Below are 24,640 nucleotides of genomic sequence, written 5' to 3' on the forward strand. Positions count from 1 at the left end.
TCCACCCAGAGGTGGTAAAAGCCATATGCGTGAGATTTGGCCCGGTGGAAGTGGATCTCTTTGCGTCTCAAGAGACGTCCCACTGTCCACTGTGGTTCTCTCTCAGACATCCAGCTCCGCTGGGGCTGGATGCCATGATGCAGACGTGGCCGAGGCTGCGTCTGTACGCATTTCCCCCGATCGCTCTTCTCCCGGGAGTCTTGGAGTGGGTTCGCCGAGAGGGGATCAGTCTACTTTTAGTAGCACCCCGCTGGCCGACCCAAGTTTGGTTCTCGGACATTATAGCTCTGCTAGACGGCCTCCCGTGGCAGGTCCCTCTGAGGAGGGATCTGCTGTCTCAGGCAGGGGGCACAATATTTCACCCCCGGCCAGAGCTGTGGAACCTTTGGGTCTGGCCCCTGAGGGGGCTCGGTACCTAGAGGCTGGCCTGTCAGCAGATGTTGGCGAGACCTTACTCAGCTCCAGGGCTCCCTCTACCAGGAGACTGTACAGCCTGAAGTGGAATGTGTTTTCCACTTGGTGTAGAGAGCGTGAGGTGGACCCAGTTAACTGCCCAGTGGCTTCAGTGCTGGAGTCCCTCCAAGATCGTTTCTCCGCCGGTCTTACCCCGTCCACACTTAAGGTGTATGTGGCTGCCATTGCGGCTTTCCACTCGCCTATAGGTGAGGGGCCTTTGGGGAAGCACCATCTGGTTGTACGTTTCCTCCGTGGGGCTCGGAGGATGAGGCCTGCGGCTCGCTCCAGAGTTCCAACCTGGGACCTGGCGGTGGTACTTGAAGGGTTGGCTGAGGCCCCCTTCGAGCCACTGGAGTCGGCTGAGGCAAAGAACCTGACCCTTAAGGTGGCCTTTCTCCTTGCTATCACCTCTCTGAGGAGAGTGGGGGATCTCCAGGCCTTGGCTATAATGCCAACTTGCCTGGAGTTTGCCACTGGCGGAGTTAAGGCCATCTTACACCCTAGACCGGGCTATGTGCCCAAGGTGCCATTTAATGTGGCACGGTCAGTGGTTCTTCAGGCATTCCATCCTCCACCTCACGTGACGGCGGAAGAGGGGAGACTTCACCTGCTCTGCCCGGTCAGAGCCCTGAGAGTGTACCTTGAGAGGTCCTCTCAGTGGAGGAAGTCAGACCAGTTGTTGGTGTGCTTGGTTCACCCAAGAAAGGGCTGCCTGCATCCAAGCAGACAATCAGTAATTGGATTGTTCAGGCTATAGCCATGGCTTATCAGGTGCGCAGTCTGCCTTCACCTATAGCTGTGAGGGCTCATTCTACCAGGAGCATGGCCTCCTCGGTAGCCCTCCTTTCTGGAGCCTCGCTTCAAGATATTTGCGAAGCGGCTGGGTGGGCCACTCCACACACCTTCATAAGATTTTATAGTCTGCAACTCCCTGTGACGCCTGGCGCCAGAGTGATCGCGTCCTAAGTGTGCCTGGTCTCCCAGCTTCACACTAGGGTGGCGTGCTTACGGTGTGGCATAGTGGGCATTGCGTTCCCATAGTGTCGTCACGACGACGACGCAGTGCGAGTTCCCTCGAAGGGGAACGTCTCGGGTTACGACTGTAATCCTTGTTCCCCGAGAAGGGAACGAGACACTGCGTCTCGTCGCCACACCTATCACGGGCAGAGCGCGTGCTTCATCGCAAAGGAGCTAACGTGTGTTTGTGCCGGCGTCCCTTTGTATCTTCCGGTTATGCCGTCATCTACTACGTCATGACGCAGCACCAATCAGGATTGGACAGATTTCATTCATGCTTCAGATGCGTTACGCTGAGGGTGTTCCCATAGTGTCGTCACGACGACGACGCAGTGTCTCGTTCCCTTCTCGGGGAACAAGGGTTACAGTCGTAACCCGAGACGTTTTCTATGTACGACGTTCTCAATATAATTCATAATTCCACGTTTATAATGAACAACGCGTTATGGTTATTGTGTTACAAACGGTGTACGCACAGAACAGAGGGGCGGGGTGAGCAAAACTCATTAACATTTAAAGACACATGCACTTAAATGGCGTGCTGAAAACAGAGTCATGTGCAGGGGCGTAGCACAAGATCCCGAGCCCTATGCATAGGAAGTCCTGATGGGCCCCCATGTCCCTCAACCGCAAAGTGTGGGGCGCAAATTGTAAAAAAACTACAAACAAAACAAAAAAACAGACAGGGCATCAAGCATCTGTATTTGATTGATTTTCAAGTAGAATAATAAATAAATAAATAAATAAATAAAACACTGGCTGTCCAGAACCTCTTTTACATCGCCTCTACAAATTGCATTCAGAAGTGAAGACGTTTCTTGTTGATGCGAAGTCCGACCTTGCACAGCACCTAGCTGACCTCCTGTGGTTAGTGCAGTTGTCATACCTTAAGTTGTAGACATTTTGGACAGGTTGAATTTGTTAAACAGATAGATGCAAGGGAGAGATGGCAACACCTTGTATCTTTCAGACAAAGCTCTTGCTCTCTGCCTTCGTTTTGGTCGAGTGTGAATATCCTCAGTTTAATTACTTCTTCCATTCACCTTAAGCTGTCTGTGTGAGGCCGGGTTTTCAAAATTGACTGCCTTGAAAACCAAGTACCGAAATTGGCTTCAAGTGGAGGATGACATGTTGTAAGGGTTTCCATGAGAAAGCCTCTTCTCTCTAAAAAAATGTTTTGGAAAAGTTCTGGAACAATGTCGTTTGGACAGACAAGATGTTTGGCTAAAACCAAACACAGCATATCAGCACAAGCACCAATACCAAAACACCTCATACCAACGGTCAAACACTGGTGAAGGGGTGATGATTTGGGCTCATTTTGCAGCCACAGGACCTGGGCGCCTTTCAGTCTTTGAGTTGACCATGAACTCCTCTGTATACCAAAGTATTCTAGAGTCAAATGTGAGGCCATCTGAACGACAGCTAAAGCTTGCCTGAAATTGGGTCATGCAACAGGACAATGATCCCAAGCACACCAGCAAATCTACAACTGAATGGCTGAAAAAGGGGCCCAGTCAAAGTCCAGACCTCAACCCGACTGAAATACTGTGGGTGGACCTTAAGAGAGCTGTGCATGAACAGATGCCGACAAACCTCAATGAACTGAAGCAACATTGTAAAGAATAGAAGGCCAAAATTCCTCCACAACGATGTGAGTGACTGATGAAGTCAAATAGAAAATGTTTACTTCAAGTTATATGCTAAAGATGGTTCTACAAGCAATTGAATCATAAGGTGTACTTAGTTTGTCACACATGGCTTCTCCATTTTGGCTTTATTTTTGTAAAATAAATAACGAAACAATATGTCATATTAATATGATAACATAATAACAATATTAATATGTCATGTGTTGATGTTCATCTGAGGTTGATGTTTTAAGACCTGCTAAAGACCACGAAATGTTATTATGTTCTGATACGTATAACCATAGAATTAAAAGGGTGTACTTTCTTTTTCACATGACTGTATATTAGGATGGGGATTACAGTAAGTAACTGACCCAAAGTAAAAAAAAAGAAGAAAAAAAGAATACAATTAACAATTAAATGAAAGTAACTTAATTGTGCCAAGAATGGAAGAACTTGCTTAATGCAGGAAATATAAACCACTCACTTTCCGCAAACCTCAATTATCAGTTCCTCTTCTTCAACACTCATTTCATTTGGGCTTTTTACAGTAACTTCAAACTTAGGCAAAACTAGAATTTAGAAGGCAGAAATTATAGTTATTAGTCATCAAATTAGATATTAATATACAAACATATTATTGAAACTCTTCCCATGCAACATTGCAAATAGTTTGTTTTTATGACTTACCATATTTTTTCACCTCAAAATCATGTGAGATCATCCTGTCACCAATAAAAGCCTTCAGTTTGTACATGCCTAGACGGGCCTCTGGGTTTAATTCATAAGAAAGCTGCAAAATCCACCTTGTTGAAGAAACATTTGTCCATTGACCAATCCGGTTACGTCGACTGTCCTGTTTAATACCAGAGACAGTGCAGATATTTAGTTACAGCTACACATATCCTGACTATCAATGGAGAAATGTATAATTAGCCTACTGAAAATACAATAATTTCAAATATAACAGAATTTCTACAGTGTTTATAAGATTTTAAAAGGTGTGCTTATGACTGCACAGAGGGTTTTGTGTTCTTACCTCAAGAATCACTGTACTATACTGTAAAAGAGCGAATAGCAATTAAAGAATGACAAAAACGGAAAGTGCATAGTGTGCCTTTAAAGAATAAAAGCTAAAAATTAGTTCATTTATTAAAAATGTATTCAACAATGCAAGAGAAAATAATGGCAGTAAAGATGCAAGATAAACACATCAGACCTGCTGATCAAGGGGTGCAAAGCTTGTATCCATGGTAACAACTCTGAAGTGCACTGTAAAATAGAAATGCGTGTTAAAAAACAAACAGATTTTTGATATCTTCAGCTCTTATGTATAGGGACAATGCTTACAGTCAGTTTTTCACTCCTGTAAATAACCAGACCTCGTGTTAACGTAACCGTATTAAGGATCAAATACAGTGAAAGGGCTGACAACTGTATTCTGCTGCTGTGTGAACATGACTTTTGAGCCAAATTCGACTGTCACAGCCTGTTTTAACTGTCTACAAAAATTTCTGACCAGTTTGCACTCAGCTGACCAGTTAGAATCAAGTAGGCTTATATCAGACAGCTATTATCATAATGTAACTTTCTATAGCAGGAGTGTCAAACTCCTGGAGGGCCACAGAGTTTAGTCCCAACCCTGCTTCAACACACAGACCTGTAGATTTCAGATAAACCTGAAGGACTTTATTAGCTGAATACCTGATCCTGACATTTAATTAAGGTTAAAGCTAAACTCTGCAATGGCTCATCAAGAACACCCCTAATCTATAGTATCTAAAATAAAGTGATACAAAGTGATTTACGTTATCAGTTATTTGTAATTACAGTATTTAGGCTGAATATATGTTTGAATCTGAGGGGATTGTTCAAACACACACTAGATGACCATTCTTGTGGTTCCAAAGCTGTTAGATTTCAAAGCTACTCATCCTTATCTCCTTTCCTTATCTTTTCTAATGCTCCTCTTTTCTGTTTACATGTTTGTAAATTCATTGAACGGTTTACTTCTTTTATCATCTTCTGGCTTGTGCAACATTTGTAATTTTTGACCTATGGTACTACATCAGCTCATTGCATGATCATATCAAGCTTTACTTAATGTATATTAGCCCATGTATATAATGTATTTTCATCAGAATTATTTACTGAGGTTTAGCCTTTGAGACATTCAAAGCTCACCTGTCTGTCCTGGAATATAGATTGGTTTATCAGTCTGGATAAAGGTCAGAGGATGGTAAGGCTTGAACATGACTTTTCTCTCTTCAGTCATCTTGAAAGTTTCTCCCTGTAGTTCGACCTTCATTTTCTGCACTGATTCTGCTTCTACCAGAGGAGCCTGATGAGAAATAACATACTTTATTTACAACCTGCCATCACAAAAACTAGATGCGTTATGATGAAACTAAAATATTTGATTATTTAGTCATTATCTTGTGCAGATTTTGATGGCAGACCTTGAAGTTAAAGCAGCGGTGAAACTCATCCTCAGCTTTCTCCTGCAGCAGTAAAGTGCTCTGGTTACCATGAACCAGATGAATGGTCATGACAAGGCTTTCATTGGGCTTGAGAAAACTTGCACACAGTTTGGCCTCAGATCCAGACCCGATCACTGCAGGAAACGTCACCATGAAAGATCTGTCCAGAGAAAATGATCATAAATATTGCAAAAAGTGGTTAGATACAATTAGAACCATAAAAAAAAAAGTGTTCATTTTCTTTTGATCAATTATATGAGAAGTGAGAATACAAGGGTAACTGTGTATTTAAGTCTTATGACTTAATTCTTTATCTTTGCATGTTTATTGACACTGTTGCTCTTAAAAATACACTGTAATTAATTATGAATGATCTTACACATGCCTCAGGTTGTCTTTTAAACAGCGAAGCTCTACGTGCAACACAGATCCGTTAAATCAATACAGGAGAAATCATCAAGACCTTTCTTACACTAACTAATGCTATAATAATTTATCATACTTAGAAAGCAAAACACTGCCTTCCTCAGCAGAAATTGTTAATAACTTACGGCCCGGATGTTTGTCCATTGACACAGATCAGGAGGAAAGAGAGCAGAAGGAGCCCTTTCCAACAGCAGCTAATATTCAGAGTCATGATGACGAGCGATCATCCAGGTCATGAGATGAACTGGACCATCTCTTTTAAAGGGACTCTCATGCTAAAGGAGGTCCTTCAAAACTTTTTTATTGATCATCTGATTAATGATTCAACCATGTAGGCAATCCAGTTCAACAACCTGTGATTTGCAATTTGTTGGTTTGTCCAAAAATTCATTTGTTATGAGTTTGACAAATTATATTTAAAAAAAAGCAGTTCAAGTAAAGACATATAATTCAGGGTTGAAAAACTTAAAGGTTGCATGTTGGAATATTCAATCATGTAAATCTAAATAGTCCTTTTTTTTTGTTGCAATCAAAGGAGAATTCTTGAATTCTTGCATGTTATATAAGAACTGAACTCTAGTTCATAGTCATATAACATGCGAGAAATCAACTGAGATCTTTAAAGTACATAAGTGTACATGTGATCTGAAAACAAACTCCTACTCTTATCCTCATCTACAGAGAATGTAGAGCTACTGACCTTTAACTCCGTGTAGACAAACAGTGGGCAAAGACAACTGATAATTAACATCCAGAGGGAGAAATACTGTAAGCTGCTGTTTGCATTTGTAAATTCTCTGCCTTCACAATACGACTAAATGGCTTTTGAAAGTCATTACGTTTTGAAGAGACGAAGCAGAGAGAGAATCCAAATGCACAGTTTTAATAACAAGGCAAAAATTGACAGACACTCCAAACCTGGAAACTGGCAAATAGTCCACACAAAGAAACATGGAACATAATCCAAAGACCACAAAGGAAGGTACAAGACATCCATGTATCCTGATGGAGACAACAAATAAATAAATTCAAACAATGACTCATGCCCCACGAGTAAAACACAAGAGCTTAAATGGGCTGTTCGTTTAGTTCATGGACTGGAATCGACACAGTCTGTCTGGGGCAGAAAAGGGCTCTGGAGCAGAATTATGGGCTGAAGCAGGTTCATGGGCTGAAGAGCAGTGTGCAGCCCAAACACACAAAATGGCCATTTCCGTAACGCGGAGTACATAGGACAAGGGAACAACTTCTGGGACAGACAGCGCAGGTACCGGCAGGCTTGAGAACGCTGAGGCCGGTGGGCTAGATGGCGCTGGTCTATGCCAAATATGGATCAGCAGAGATGAGCACAAATACATGAAAAACAATTTAATTACAAATTACAAATACTTACTCATCAAATGTATTTAATTACAATACAAAATTGTACTAATAAAAAAGTATTTAATTAACATACAAGTAATTTGTTATTTGAAAATACAAACAAAATGTAGCCTTACATTTGAAGTGCGAGATACACATAAGAGTATAGAATATTGGAATATCATCTTTAGAAGATATGCTTTTTAACGTACATTGCGTCTTAATAAAAGATCCATTACTCCTGCCACTGGGTGGCAAATTCCGAGAGTCTGACTGTCGTGTGCAGTGAAAAGGCGGCTTTACTTTAATTTAAGAAACAACCGACTGTGTTTACGCAAATATTCTCCAAGGCGGGCATTTTTACATAATTTTGTGTGTATCTGGCAGTTCCCCCGCGGCCCGCCAAACAGCAGTTCATCAACCACTCAGATTTCAGCAACACACTCACATACACATGTAGGCCTACACGTTGTTTTAATATTAGCCTACCATCATTAATGATTTATATCATCCGCCCGTGACCCTCACGCATTTTAATCAGAATGTTATTTTTTATTACTTGACCCGCCCGCAGATGCGACTGTGATTCGCGCTTCACTAGACAGCGCACCGCACATCCCAGCAAACACAGAACGTTGGCACAACGTAACCAACCTTCTAGCAACTTTTTATCAACATGGCCAAAAGGTTGCTATAAATACGTTGTGAGGTGAAGGTTGTTACAGCGTTGTCACAATGTTGACATTAAACCACCGTTCAGGGCCATTGCTTAAGGTTGTGCCAACAGTGTCTTGACAACCACTGGACTACATATGTACTCGTCACTGCCCTGAAGCGCGAAAATCAGCCTTTTAAATTTCAACCGCCCGTTGAAATTTAAAAGGCTGATTTTCGCGCTTCAGGGCAGTGACGAGTACATATGTAGTCCAGTGGTTGTCAAGACTATTTTTTGCAAATTCCACACTCAACGGCCATCTGAAAGATGGAAAAATCCCACCATGTCCCAAGCAAATAGTTGAGGATGAAGAGGCCATACCAGTGTACTTACTTGGAGATCCTGCACATCCTCTGCTCCCATACCTAATGAAAGAGTATGCGAATGGGGGGACCAATGCTCAGGAGCAGTACTTTGGACGGTCTTTGTGCCGTGCACGAATGGTTATCAAGTGCGCGTTTGGGAGGCTGAAAGGCCGGTTTGGAGCCCTGAGAAGAGCAATGGACATTAACCTTAATGATCTTCCCTTCGTCGTATTCATGGGTTTCATCAGGTGCCTTTCCACAGGTGTATTAATCAAGCACAATGCAGTCTGCATTCATAATCTTGGTGCTTGATTTTATACACCTGTGGAAAGGGACCTGATGAAACCCATGAATATGCATGCTTCATCCTGCATAATTACTGCGAGGCTGCTATGGACACTGTGAATGACACCAGGGTTACAGAGGCTATTCAATATGACCAGGACAACCAACCTGATAATCCACCAACTGTCAGAGAGGGAATGTCAGCTGAAGGAAAAAGGGTCAGGAGAGTCCTGACACAGTTTATTGACCCATAAAGGGACCTCAAGTGTGTGTGTGTTAAACTGGTTTAACAAACATGTTGAAGTAGCCTACTCTGTTTAAAGGGATACTCCACCGTTTTTTCATATTAAACTATGTTATTCCTTTAACTAAGACGACTTGATACATACCTCTCTCGTCTCAGTGCGTGCACTTAATCGCTCTGGCGCGCGGTGACACTTTGATAGCACTTAGCTTAGCCCAGTATATTCAATGGTATCCAGGGGCGTAGCACCAAATGTTGGGCCCCGGTCACAGAACCAAGAGGTGGGCCCCTCACCAATATATATCAGTATATCTTTGTGGGGCCCCCCCTTCGCCAAGGGCCCCTGTTACTCAGTTCCACTATTACCCCCTGTCTGATGCCCCTGATGGTATCTAACAGCAATGAATTTAGAAGTGACCAAACACATCAACGTTTTCCCTATTTAAAAACAGTTACACGAGTAGTTATACGACCAAGTAGGGTGACACAAAATAAAACGTGGGGCTTTTCTAAGCGGGTTAAAAAGGATAACTATAATGTATGGCGGAATAGCACTTTTGGGAATACTTCGACTCGGCGCAGTAAAAAGTCACGCCTGATCCTCTTCCCACTATTGACAGAAGTGAGAGGAAGAGGATCAGGCGTGACTTTTTACTGCGCCGAGTCGAAGTATTTCCACTTCGCGCGCTCTATAGACCCCTTTTCAGTTAGTAAACATGGTGACTTTTTTTGTGGGCGGGGCTTAGGTGGAGGCAGAACGATCCCTCTGGTCACTAACGTTAGTTTGCAAGTTTTGTTTTTTAACAATGACTGGAGAAAATCCGATTTTATCTTAATGTTCAAGGTCACTCACTGTCCAGGACCACGATTGTTATTTACAAAAGTTCCTTTTAACGGACGGAACCAGATTGGCTGACCCGTACACGCTCAGTCAATGGATGGACGATCTGACAGGATTAACGTTAATGCTATATCCGGTTGAGTGGCCTGACTTCTACACCTACCCGATAGAGAAACTGAGCGTAAAGAGAAACTGAGGGCATATAAATCTTTAGATGCCTATAACTGTGCTGAATGGTCATGTACAAGACTTGTGTTGTACGATCCGCAGTTCTGCCTAGCCAGCACCAAGAAGACGACAATGTAAAGAGTGACATTACGGTGCAATTTTAATGATGTGCATTAGAAAACATTACGTATTCCGTCGATTCTTGCACCCAACAACACAACAAGATGCCATTTCATAATAGTAATAATAATTTAAGCTCCTTATTATGTAGCCGAAGCTGTGCTGGTTTGTATTGGCCGCCTCCACTTTTCCCTTTGTTTTGCCTCCAGCTAGCAACGTGACGTAACTGTGACGTCGGCGCGAAATTGGTCTATTGTGATGTCATAGTGATCTGTAGAACGGCGCGTGCTCCATTGTGATGTCATAGTCGTTGAGAACAGTTGAGTGCAGAGGTATCTTGCATTTTGTAGCGAATGATCGTGAGTATGCTTTTTATTCAGGGTTTGGAGATTTGAATTTTAATATTTGTATTACTCAGATTAGAATCTACTTAAACAATAGAATAGAATGTTATTGACTCGATGCAGATACATGAATAGGCATGCTATACAGTGGTCATTTGTGTGGAACATTTTGGGGAGGCTAATATGTAAATTGGGTTTGATGTTTTTAATATAACGTTAGCTATTTGTTGATATGCTCCCATACACAGATAATATCCTCCTATATTCTTGATATTTAATGACACATTATTCTCTCAATCAACACAACACATTAAATCAACAAATACAGACTATGACCATTTTGAACATTTATTCATAAATGGAGAGCTCCATAACTGATTACATTTGCAAAAGGAGGTAATTTTCATTTAGCCTCCTTATGCTATATTTTGGACAGATAAATGTCCATTTGAATATTTATTCTTATTGGTTTGTTTAATTGAGCCTTTATTGCTGTCATCCTCTTCTATTCGTGCAGTAAATAAAATTTGCCTTGACTACTGCAGGCATGATAGAAAAAGATATATATTTTTACATTATATGCATACATTAGTAGTTAAATTGATATAAATATAACTTAACTTTTTCAGCTTAATTGTTCATTTTGACTCCCTTGTCTCTTCTAATGGACAGCCATGGGCATACACTGTAGAAAATAAAAATGTTCTAGTATTTTGATAACTAAGACAAACAGGTTCCAGGTTTGTATGTGTTTGCTCAACTCATCTCTTCCATTTCTCTGTCTTTCTTTTTACAGATAGAGATAGATAGCAAATAGATTGCACAAAGGCCGTATTGTTCATTCCTTAAGATCATCATCAAATCCAAAATAAATATGAGTATGTCAACCTTTACCATCGGTTTTCCTGAGAGTGCAGAGCAGTCATTATGTCCTGAACTCTCAGATGAGCTCACCATGGCCCTTGCTGCAGGGGAGTGGTGGGCAATAATGGAGGTTTCACATCCCATCTCTGAGGAGCCTGAGTATGGGACCTCACCTCAGGGCTGTGGTGGGGAACAGAGGAGGCAGAAGAGCCACTTGGACAGGAGCGGCTGCAGCAGCAGAAGCATCAAGCTCCTTTTCTTCAGGGAACACTGCCTGACAACAACATATCAAAGAGGCCAAATCTAAAGATCCCTGAGCCTCTGAGAGGGGAGCTGCTGCTGCAGAGGCCTCAAGCTACTTCTCCTCAAGGAGCACCCATTCCTGAAAAGACCTCAAAGAGGGAAAAACTAGAGATCTCTGAGACAAGAGCTGCTGCAGCTGAAGCCTCAAGCTTCTCTTCAGGGAACACTGCCTGACAATGCTTCAAAGAGGCAAAAGCTGAAGATTCCTGAGCCTTTGAGACGGGAGCTGCTGCTACAGAAGCCTCAAGCGTCTTCTCTTCAGGGAGCACCCGTGCCTGACAAGACCTCAAAGAGGGAAAAACCGAAGATCCTGGAGCCACTGAAGCAGGAGATGCTGCAGCAGAAGCCTGTCTGTTGTGCACAGGGATCACCTGTCCGTGACAAGGTTCCAGAGAAGAGAAATCTGATCTCTGAGCTACTGAGAAAGGAGCTGCTGCAGCAGAAGCCCCAAGCCAATAAATCTTTACCTGACAGGACCCCAGTGGGAGCATCTGAGCATGTCAGGACCCCACAGGGAGCAGCAGTGCCTGCCAGGAATCCACAGGGAGCATCCGGGTTTCAACAGGAAGCACTCATAACCTTTGATGGGGACAAATTGTCCCCATTCCTACAGGGGATCCCAAAGGGAGCAGCAGTGCCCGGCAGAACCATGAATCAAGGGAAATACATGATCCCTTGAGATCTGTGGCAGCAGAAACCAAGTCCCTTTGCACAGTCCCATCCTGGACCACCCATGTCCAGTCAGAGTAAGAGGCTGTGGCGGTGGAGCACAGAAGCATCTGTAAGTCCCTTCCCTCTCTTGTTTTTACTTATTTTCAGATTTATTTAAAAAATAAATAAACATTGACCTCAAATATGCTTATAATATGCAACTATGTTTTCTAGGTCGTCTATTAAAATCCTTTTATCTTGTATTTCAAAACTATACAAAGATATGTGTTTAGATTTAGTCTAACAAGCACTCATTAAACCTGCCCAACATGATCATGTTTGTTTCTTCAACAGGACAATGTAGGTGTGTGTCAGCCACCTCCCCAAAATAACAAAATAACAAGAATTGACAAGAAGGTGCAGATGAATCCTAAGCTGAGGAGCCAGAATCAGATAAGCCCTTCACACCTGGACCAGAGCAGTCTTCAGCCCAGGTCCCAGCGGAACCGAAAGAGAGCATTGGTTAGTTCCCTCCTTTCTTTCAGATTTAAAAATGTAAACACTTTAATAATTTAATATATGACTAGTATCATATTCTTTTCAGTTTATAGAACCCTCATATTGAAATTGTAGAAGGAACATGTATTAAGAATGCAGGGCTTGGCAATCAAAGTCAAGGACCAGCAGTTGGAACCAGGCAGCTTAAAGAAAATGTGCTATTTATCTAGCATATTCATACATTTTTGTAACCTTTTTAATATTTAATATATATGTTTTATTGTGTTGGTACGTTTTGATTTGAATGCATAATAAAAAATTCAATATAAACTGTGTTTTTGTTTATATATCCAGTACAACACACATTAATTAACACTAGTGTTATATAAATGTGCACTTTAAGCCAAAATAGATCATTTTCATGTTAACAAATGTTAAAAAGAAGCTGCACACTAAGGCAAAGGACAACATTGTAACAACATGTATAATTTCTATTTTCTACAATTTATGGCTGAAGACAATGGTTGTATAATGCTGAATTTTGACTATTTTGGTATACATTTTCTTGCACGAAGAGTCTGCATTCTAAACATAATCATGTGTTTTATATATATATATACATACATACATATATAGGCATATATATATATATATATATATATATATATATATATATATATATATATATATATAGCCTATATACATATATATAGACCCTTTCCAAAAAATTTGAATATTATGGAAAAGTTTATTTATTTCCATAATTCCATTCAAAACTTTAAACTTCCATAGATTATAGATTCAGGGCCCACAACTTAAACGATTTCAAGTATTTAGTTGTTTATTTGTACATAATTTGGGCTTCCAGCTCATACAACCCACGAAAACAGGATTTCAAAAAATTAGAATATTACATGAAATCACACAGTAATTACACAGTAATACCATGGTCATTGAACCAGGTTTTGGTTCTCTTGGCAGTGTGGGCAGGTGCAAATCCTGCTGGAAAATGAAGGAAGCATGAAGTGCTCTGAAAATGTCCTGGTAGACGGCTGCGTTGACTCTGGATTTAATAAAGCACAGTGGACCAAAGTCCTCTTTTCTGATGAGAGCAAATTTTACATCTCCTTTGGAAACCAAGGTCCTAGAGTCTGGAGGAAGAATGGAGAGGCACACAATCCAAGATGCTTGAAGTCCAGTGTGAAGTTTCCACAGTCTGTGTTGGTTTGGGGGGCCATGTCATCGGCTGGTGTTGGTCCACTGTGCTGTCCACTCAACGCAGCCGTCTACCAGGACATTTTCAGAGCACTTCATGCTTCCTTCAGCAGACAAGCTTTATGGAGATGCTGACTTCATTTTCCTGCAGGATTTGCACCTGCCCACACTGCCAAAAGAACCAAAACCTGGTTCAATGACCATGGTATCACTGTGTAATTACTGTGTGATTTCATGTAATATTCCAATTTTTTTTAAATCCTGTTTTCGTGGGTTGTATGAGCTGGAAGCCCAAATTATGTACAAATAAACAACTAAATACTTGAAATCGTTTAAGTTGTGAAACCTGAATCTATAATCTATGGAAGTTTAACGTTTTGAATGGAATTATGGAAATAAATAAACTTTTCCATGATATTCAAATTTTTTGGAAAGGGTCTATATATATATATATATATATTATGGCTGCACGATATTGAAGAAAAATGCGATATTCGATGCGATACGATAATGCTTAAATTTAAATTAGCTTTAAAATACATCCAAAATTATGTAAACTACATACGTATTTGCATCAAATCCGTTTCTTTAGAATAGGATACAGAGAAGATATAGCCAGAGGGAGCAGCTCTTAATACAAACAGGAAATAAGGCTGTAGTCTTAGTTACAAAAATAAGGATGATTTATAAAAGGAAAAAGAAACATTCAAATAAACAAATTTAAATAGAAAAACAGTAAGAAATTATAACATAACATAAGGGGAGAATTCAGTCATTGTTCAACTATTAACCTCAGTTGGGAAGTGTTTTAGGGTATCATATATTTTTTGTGCTTTAGGACCTTTCAGAGTTTTTAAGGATTTCATATACAGTTTAAATTAATAAAAAAAATTAAAATAAAAAAAAATTAAAAAAAATTGGGAGATGATTTCACAATTCTACATTTGTGAATGAAGAATTTAGCTAGACATACAATTGTATTAGTACAGAGCTCATCACCCTTGCTTTGCAATATCAATCCAAATGTTATGTCGTCACTGGAGATAGAGGTTGGGAATGAAGACCTCTGTTGCTTAACCCATTTATGTATATCACACCAAAATATCTGTATCACATTACATGAGAAAAACACATGGTCCGTAGTTTCGACATCATTTTCACAGAATGTACATGTATTATCATCTATACCAAAGCGAAGTCTCAGTAATTCTTTAGAGGGGTAAATGTTGTTCATTACTTTGAAGTGTGTTTCTTTCACTTTAGGAGGTATAGGGAGTGTTAGATACATTGTTCTTAGTGATTGAATCTTTATCAAATTTTTGTAGGATGTTATTTTTATTTTGCCTTTTAGGGTAAAGATAATCAATAAAACAATTTCTAATAAAGTGGTTAGTGCATTTTTTATCCAGAACAAAGATACCTTGAATTGATAGTGCAATTGTGGTTGTATCGGATAATATGCCAAAATGTTTCTTGTTAGAAGGACAAATTATTGGGGTAGTGCATGTAATTTAGTAAAGTCTGATTTTAAGGGTTTGAAATTATGTTTGATGCAAAATTATTCATAATTAAAAAAATGTCCGTTGGTATCCATTAAGCCGGCTATGGATCATATATTTCTCCCATACCAATCCTCAAAGAACAGAGATCTGTTGCGGTGCAAAGTAAATCTGTTGTTACAGAGTACAGATGTGTGGGGTGAGAAGATATGTACGTATAACATTTTCCAATACAAGAGTATTTATCTGTGAAACTCTGACAATGATTTGGGTAATTTGTTAACATTAAAGTCCACGCTGAGAATAAATTCTAATCCTCCAATTTTTTTGAATAAGGTCATTGGAATACAATACCAAAAGGAGTTGTTGTATTTGATCCAATATTTTAACCAATTTATTTTTAAGGTTCCATTAAGGCAGTCAAAATCAATAACTTTTAGTCCTCCATCCTTTGTGTCTTTAACCATATTGCTTTTCTTCATATAATGTGGTCTGTTTCTCCAAATGAAGTTTAGGTTGATTTGGTTGATAGATTTAATCAATTTGTTTGGAATGGCATTTGAATAGGCTGGGTAAGTACATCTTGATAAACATTCCAATTTTAATTTTATTTTCTACATTCAGAAGTTGGTGTAAGCTCGCGCTCGATCGGCCCAATGGAGGCATCCGACCAGCGCAGAAGTATTTTTTGATTAAATGCAATACATTTGAATATGTATGTGGCAGTTGGTGATTTTCTTTTTAATATAAATTAATTCCGACTACGCCACCCGGATATAATCCGGGAACCCACAACTAATACAGTTACACAGAACACGCAGATACGTAGTGGCTGAGTCAGATAACAGACATGATGATAGTACAAAACTATTTTATTCAGAAGACACCATTTGATAAAATACACACAATCTTTAATAATGAATCCTAAAATCAAACACATCAAGCATCACACACGCACGCACACACACTAACCACTTCAGAACCTGGGGAATTTGTCCTGGCTATCAGATCCACACTGCAAGCACTCGTGCTCTCTCACAACACTCCACCCGTTGTGAACACTGCAGACTGTCAGTCAAACCACCACCATACCCAGAAGACTTCAGGAACCACGGATACCCCAGATTCTGAAGGGAAAAGACAAATTCAATCAATATAAAACACATACACATTTCACATGGAACTATCACTGGAGCATATAAACACACAGCCAAAAGGAAATGGGTCTGTCTGGTCTCTTAATAGCACCAGCTAACCTGCTGATGGACCGGGGTCAGTACATAACACCAGCTAACCTGCTGATGGACCGGGGTCAGTACATAACACCAGCTAACCTGCTGATGGACCGGGGTCAGTACAATAGTGGTCAGTAATAGGTCCCCCACCTTCTTCTTGACCAACAAATAAACCCAAAATCACAAACAAAAGAAAATCAATTCAACAAAAATAGAGAAAATAAACAAATAAATACAAAATCCAAACAAATCGACACACTCCTAATAATGTACATATATATATATATATAGTATAAGTATAAGGGTGACACAAAAGACTTTCGTCCCTATACAGTTACCCCCCGTCCTCAGTCCACCAATCAAGGAACACGATACCAGTGAGAGGAATCCTGACGGCTGTATCTTCAACGCGTGCTTTGATCAGCTGATGTTGTCCTCCAACAGATGGGAACGGTCCCACTGTCGAATTAGAATTTATACAAGTTCACAAATTGAGAATAGATAGTTTGAGCAAAAGACGGAAGAAAGGGCAAACACGGCGACTTGTAAGTGAAGCACCATCCGATCCTTCCAGAGTCGTTCAATATCACACTGAGTTAGAGAGAGTAGCGTGAGCCAACAGCGTCCGCAAACATCCAGAGCCTGTCAAGCCTGCTGCAACACCTCCACGCCTTGTACCACTATTAAAATATAATATTAGGTTTAAGAGATGATCGTCCCGTTAGCTTGGGCATAAGAAACTTGAATCACATACCTGCGGTAAATAACTCGCACTGCACGGTGCACTTGATGTGTGCTCAAAAAAAGACTTGAAATGGTAAATATCGCTCCACGTGTTTTCTGTTCTCCTCCGCCACACTGCAAGTTGAGCGAGTCCCAAAATTACCCTTCCCGATCCAAACATTCAAGATGCACTTGCCACCAAAAGCCCTTACCTTCTGAGCCTAAACCGGCGCCCCAGAATGACGTCAGTTCCCGCAACCGGAATAGTATGCGTACCTAGATGTCGGTCACATCTCCTTTTATATCCGAGGAAACACCATATTTGGCAATTGACCCCATGATGGCTGATTACATCACCACAATCATTCTCTCGTTATTTCATCTGACTCCATAAATGAAAAGGTTTTAATGATATCTTTGGATCATTAATTGTGAGCGAATGTTTGACTATTCCTTTGAACTCTAACAATTTATTATGTCAGGTAAATGTATCATGCCAATTTCATAATCAATTCAAAGATAATCGATACAAAACATCAAATGCTCTGGAATAAAGAGAAAAGATGCAACCCAACATTAAGAAATACATGAGGCTGAGAAGTCTCCCTCTCAGCCTCACGGGCGAATCTGAGTTACAGAAAAGGCCCCGAATTCCCTGCTGCATTTCATTAAATACTACTAATAGCCAGACCTCTTTCACATGGAAATGTGCTAACAAAAAAATTTGCATTCAGAGGTTGCACCTTTTGGGAGTGTGTGACCATTTGTCTTGAGAGACCACCTTCCTTGTATGTCAGTAATCTTTAAACTCTTAAAAAACCTTATTACCTTTAGTTTTACTTATTTGGAGAGACATTTGTGCAGTCGTACTGTGACATTTTAAATGATACCAAACATGAAAAATACTCTGTGGTAATCATTCACATTAAACTATACATTTTCTTGGGTGAATTCAGGTGATCATCTGAGCATGAGAGAGAGGGGGTGAGGGGAGAGGGAAAGAGATGTAGATAAGGATGACCCGGAGGTGAGACTTTCGTTTTCGATGGTGCACAAGGTCTAATTCAAATGGTAATTTCCAGAGAGGTCCTTTTGTCCTCTCAGGGTCTGGTCGCTCTTGAAACAGACTGCCGGCATTTTGTAATTTCTCAATTCTTACATTGGCTTTGTTTTTGGTCCTTGGAGAGGTAAATCCCAAGGTATTTAATTTCTGATTTATTAGGGATAGTACAGATGTTTTTCAGTGAAGTGTCGTGTACAGCCAGCAATTCACACTTTTTTAAGTTTAATGTTAGACCTGAGGCTTTTGAGAATTTTTTCAATTTTGGCAATAGTTGTTGAAATTTGGTATCTATCTTTTAAGAATATTGTTGTCATCCGCTAGTTGGCTGATTATTATGTCTGTGCCAAGTACATACAGTTTTTTTATATCATTACAGTTTTTAATATAGATTGCTAGCATTTCTGTGGCTAAGATGAACAGGTATGGTGAGATGGGGCAACCTTGAGGAATACCCACATTAATCTTGAAGCTTGGGGTGGTACCTCTAGGTAATAGGACACATCTACTAATATCTCGATATAATCCACCAACCCATTCTCTAAATTTGACTCCAAAGCCAAAGTGTTAGAGCGCGGAAAGAATAAATGGATGCTCCACGGAGTCAAATGCTTTATAGAAGTCTAGAAAGAGAAGGAAACCATCATCCTCTATTTGGCTTCTATACTCAATGATGTCCATTACCAATCTTATATTATTATGGATTGACCTTCCTTTTAAGAACCTTATCTGCAATAAGATCTGAAATTCCTGTTTGAAGACGAGAAGCAAAGATGTAAGTCAGGAGTTTGTAGTCTGAATTTCTGAGTGTAATGGGTCTTCTGTTATCTATAATTCTGGGATCTTTCCAAGGTTTTGGAATTGAGACGATAACTCCATGTCTCATTGTTGGAGGAAGTACACGTTTCAAATATTTCGGTAAGGACTTGTAGCAGCAGGTCTCTTAAAGCTACCCAAAAATGTCTGTAAAAGTCACCTGTGAGACCGTCGGGTCCGGGGGCTTTGTTAAGAGAGAGACTATCAATTACTGCGTCAAGTTCTGTAATTGTTTTGATTATCACGTTTGTTTGAGGCCATCGTCTATTTTTGGAATATGTTTTGCTATACCCTGAAAAAAAAATTGACAGTCCACGCCAGAAAATTTAGAGCTATAAAGCTGGCTATAGAATTTCCAGATTTCTGAAGAGATCAATTTTTCATCTGTGACTTCATTATTATCAACCATCAGGGATCTGATGCTATTTTTTTCCTGTCTTCTTTTTTCAAGACCACAGAAATACGCTGAATTATTTTTTTCCCTCCTCACTTCTGGATCTAATAAAGGCCCCTTGGGCCTTACGACTGTAAATTTCATCTAGTTTAGGTTGAAGGCTTAATATCTTCTGTCTATCATCTTCAGTTGGGTTTGGCCTATTGCAGTACATATTTAACTGATTAATAATAATGTCTACTTCTTGTTTTTCACTATCTTTTAAAATTATTTTACTGAATGAGATGGTAAATTGGCGTATTTTATATTTGAGGAATTCCCACTTTTTGGTAGCAGTTGTAAGCTCCTCAGAATTGGCATTTTCTTTAATTAATAATTTAAAAAAATTGGCAGTAGTCATTATTTTTGAGCAGACTGGAATTGAACTTCCAATATGTGTGTGAGTGGACATTGTTGTTATTGGGTTTGATCTGTAGTAAAATAACACTATGATCTGTTAGTGGTGCAGCAGAAATATCAGAGCTAATATTATAAAATAGCAAATGATTTGCAATTAACCAGTGACCAATTCTGGATTTATAATTGTGGCTTGAGCTAAACCTAGAGTATTTCGATATTTCTGGATTTAAGTGTCTCCAAGTATCAACCAAATTCTGTTTCTTCGCAAAAGTTCATGAATATGGTGTTTGGATGAATTGCAGAGTATCTGCAAGGATATTTATCCAAAAATTCATTGTGTACTAGGTTTAGATCGCCTCCAAAGATGATGTTATCAGCTGAGTGTGTTAATTTGAGATTTTCTAAATGTAAACCAATTTGTTCAAGTAGGTTTCGGCTTTCTCTGCTGATGTTATATCCATAAATGTTGACTAAGATGAATTTCAGACCATCTATGTTTATGATAAGAATCAGCAACTGACCAAATTCATCTGCCATATGGGACACAATATGACCTTTGAAGTTATTTAGGAGGATGAAGACACCTGCTGACCTTGAAGTGCCGTGGCTAAAGTAAGCTTCATCTCCCCATTGTTTAGACCAAAATATAACATCATCAACCTTAGAATGTGTTTCCTGAAAAAAAATAATAATAATTTGACTTCTTCCCTTTACAAAATAAGAAAATACTTTTTCTCTTTGTCATGTCTCTTAAACCCCTTGCATTAACAGAAATTAGACCAATGTTACTCTTTAAACTGAACATAGAGCAAAAACAAATTAATAAACAATCAACAACAATGGATTGCTGAACTTACTTAAAACAACAGTAGAAGTTTCCTATCAGGAATATATAATAGTAGCAAAACCCAGATAATACGTTTTCATTAAAACTTTCGGGATTCAGAAACCCTGGATAGTTGTGTCTATGGTGAGACTCTTTGTCCATTAATGAAAGCATGGGTGCCCCGGAACACCTTCCTTGCTTGTTCAACACAGCCCTCCGTGCCTCTCTGTCTTTTTTGGTGAGGTCTTCTGCGATGCGGATGTTGAGATCCTTGCAGGCCGGGTGAAGTTTGGTGCAGAGTTCTTCCCTGAAGTGGTGTCCTGTGAACTGCATGATGATCAGACGAGGGCGGTTGGTGTTACTCTGCCCCAGTCGGTGCACCGAATTCAGGATGAAATCCATCTTCTCCCTCCAGTGTGGCACAATTTTTCCGATATATCAGTGTTAATTTGTCGTGTGTTTTCGTCTTTTCCCTCCTGTAAGCCATTTACTCGCAGGTTCCATCTTCTTTTATAACGCTCCAACTCTTTTTCTTTTTCTCTTTTGCATCTCATTTGGGAAACCAAGGTCCCAGAGTCTGCAGGAAGAATGGAGAGGCACACAATCCAAGATGCTTGAAGTCTAGTGTGAAGTTTCCACAGTCTGTGTTGGTTTGGGGAGCCATGTCATCGGCTGGTGTTGGTCCACTGTGCTGTCCACTCAACGCAGCCGTCTACCAGGACATTTTCAGAGCACTTCATGCTTCCTTCAGCAGACAAGCTTTATGGAGATGCTGACTTCATTTTCCAGCAGGATTTGCACCTGCCCACACTTGCAAAAGAACCAAAACCTGGTTCAATGACCATGGTATCACTGTGTAATTACTGTGTGATTTCATGTAATATTCAATTTTTTTGAAATCCTGTTTTCGTGGGTTTTATGAGCTGGAAGCCCAAATTATGTACAAGTAAACAACTAAATACTTGAAATCGTTTAAGTTGTGGGCCCTGAATCTATAATCGATGGAAGTTTAATGTTTTTAATGGAATTTTGGAAATAAATAAACTTTTCCATGATATTCTAGTTTTTTGGAAAGGGTCTGTATTTGTCATACATATGAATGGTGTTTCTGCCTATGCAAATTAGGACATATTCAATAAGTGTGGCGTTAATGTGCATATTCAAATTCATTTCAAAAGAAAGTTGTAATACAAATTGTTTTACTTTTCACGGGTACTTTCATTGTGTAAGGTTTCATTTTGATAGGAGTAAAGGAAAAAAATAGCCCCATTGGGGTGTATTGTTGCCTGGCCTTATTGGCACAAATCTCAGATTGATGAGAATTTAACATATTTCCTCAACTAGGATTTCTTAGGACTTTTAGTATGTTGTTCTGGACACCTCATAGAAATGATCTAAGCTGAAAAAATTTATTTTACAATTAGTCTGTCGTAAAACGCTACGTTGCCTGGACTATTAATTCGTTGGGTGATTCCGGGGAGTTAAAGCAGAATTTGAGGTAGCATTGTTTTGACCCTAATTACAAGTTTCCAGCAGCTTGTTGACCGGGTTGTCCACCCAGGTTGTGATCCTCAGACATCATAGATTTCATTTTTATATGACAACCTTTTACAGCAGCCCATGTCTGCTAAACCCCCTTTGCCCCCTGGGTACCAGATCTGTGTTCTCCTCTTTGAGTTGTTTCACCTCGACGTGCAGTTTTTGGCACTGTTCTTTACATTCTTTGATTTCGGCAGAGTTAAACTCTACCGCTTTCGCAATGTTGGCTATGGTCAGTGTGTTCTGCTTTAGCTCCGCTTTGAAGTCCTTTATCATGTTTTGAAGAGTGCCGATAGCAGCCAGGATTGCAGCGGTAGAGGCATCTTCAGCATGGGCTCCAGCAGTCACGACGTCGTCTGGTTTTGACTGTTTCTGTGGTGCTGGTGGTTTGGAAGGAGATGCTAAGGTGTTTTTGGTTCCTCTGGTGTTAGTTTCCATCCTTTCTGGGCCACCATAGTCGTGTTCTTGGAGAGCCTTCAATTTAACATTAGCTTTTGTGCTAGCCATGTTATGGTCTGCAATATCGTACTCCAGGAGGTGCTCAGGGTCACTCACACGTTTCTGAATTATTATGATAAGTTCCCTACGGTTTTACATCTGATATTTCAGGGTTTTGTTGAGTTAAAGGTTCATTCCGTTGATTTTCAAGGCTTTGCTACTCTGAGCTATTCACAATGCGTCTGCTTTAGACTGCTTTAAGGATATTTGTTTGCATTTTGCGATATGTGCAGTTTCTTGGGAATAAATGGAGAAGGAGGACGCGAAAGGAAACGGGCTCTATCGGGAGCCTCCGTGAGCTCTCTCGTCGAGGTCAATTGAAAGCCTCTTCAGGGGACATGTATGTGCGTCTTTAAGGTTGTATGTTTGCAACCGGCTGATTTTCACAGAGCAGTGTTTCGGTGAGTGAGTATCCTCTATCTCCTATAGTCTTCTGTCTTGACTACGGGGTTGCGCAGTTGTTGCTTCTTCGGCTGCTGACGCTGTGATTGTGTGCTGATATGTATTTATGTCGTAATGTTCCCCTGTATCCTTCAGTGCAACTGGCTATTCTGATTTAACTGCGTATTTTCACAGCTGTCGGTGCTACGGCCACTGACCCTGTTTATGTACATAGGCTACTGATATGTATTTATGCCGTTATGTTGCCCTGTATCCTTCAGTGCAACAGGCTATTCTGATTTAACTGCGTATATTCACAGCTGTCGGCGCTACGGCTACTGGCGCTGTGCTTATGTAACGTATACTGAGATGTGTTTATGCTGTTATGTTGCCCTGTTTCATTCAGTGCAACTGAACTGGCTATTGTGATCTAATTTCGTATATTCACAGTTGTTGTCGCTAAGGCCACCGACGCTGTGCTTATGTACATACTGATATGCGTTTTTGCTGTTATGTTGCACTGTATCCTTCAGTGCAACTGGCTATTCTGATCTCACTGCGTATATTCACAGTCGTTGTCGCTATACGGCCACTGACGCTGTGTTTATGTACGTGTATTTATGCCGTTATGTTGCCCTTTATCCTTCAGTGCAACGGGCTATTCTGTTCTAACCGTGTATATTCACAGTTGTTGTCGCTACGGCCACTGACGCTGTGTTTATGTACATACTGATATGTATTTATGCCATTATGTTGCCCTGTATTCTTCAGTGCAACTGGCTATTCTGATCTAACTGCGTATATTCACAGTTGTTGTCGCTAAGGCCACTGACGCTGTGTTTATATACTGATATATATTTATGCCATTATGTTGCCCTGTATCCTTCAGTGCAACTGGCTATTCTGATCTAACTGCGTATATTCACAGTTGTTGTCGCTACGGCCACTGACGCTGTGTTTATGTATATACTGATATACTTATGATGCTTTGCTGCTCTGTATTGTTCAGTACAGCCTAAGATTCTAGCTGATATGCAAATCCGGTGTACTTGAGCTGAGCAGCTCATGGGTCTCGTCTGGCCCTGCCTATCAGATGTGAGCACTCCCAGAGGAGCAACGCTATTGGCTGTTGTTCTACAAGAGAGCGTCAGTGATCCTCGTGGCCCCGAACTGACCGAATCAGCCCTGGTTCGCGGACCTGAGAGAGTTAATGGTGGCTCCCCCATGGCAATCCCCCTCAAGAGGGACCTGCTGTCTAAAGGCGAACGGCATGATATGGCACCTGTTATGGCAGTTTAATTCACTAAACAATCATCTTTGGCGTAAGAGACAGTCTGGAATCAAA

The 24,640-nt window shown here is 40.4% G+C and overlaps 1 protein-coding gene across 1 annotated transcript in view; it reads right to left on the reverse strand.

The window, feature by feature from the left end:
* LOC309506009 (alpha-2-macroglobulin-like) overlaps positions 1-6,277 on the reverse strand; it is a 35,033-nt gene extending 28,756 nt beyond the window's left edge. The window contains exons 1-7 of the mRNA XM_082179521.1: positions 6,136-6,277; positions 5,564-5,744; positions 5,289-5,445; positions 4,324-4,376; positions 4,144-4,164; positions 3,795-3,960; positions 3,592-3,676 (exon numbers count right to left, since the gene is read on the reverse strand). Coding sequence (XP_082035647.1) covers positions 3,592-3,676; positions 3,795-3,960; positions 4,144-4,164; positions 4,324-4,376; positions 5,289-5,445; positions 5,564-5,744; positions 6,136-6,221 — 749 coding nt within the window. The 5' untranslated portion in view covers positions 6,222-6,277. The remainder of the gene's footprint in view (positions 1-3,591; positions 3,677-3,794; positions 3,961-4,143; positions 4,165-4,323; positions 4,377-5,288; positions 5,446-5,563; positions 5,745-6,135) is intronic.
* Between the last annotated feature and the right edge of the window lie 18,363 nt (positions 6,278-24,640).

Source organism: Leuciscus leuciscus, assembly GCF_965113295.1.
Source record: "Leuciscus leuciscus genome assembly, chromosome: 9".
Lineage (NCBI taxonomy): Eukaryota > Metazoa > Chordata > Actinopteri > Cypriniformes > Leuciscidae > Leuciscus > Leuciscus leuciscus.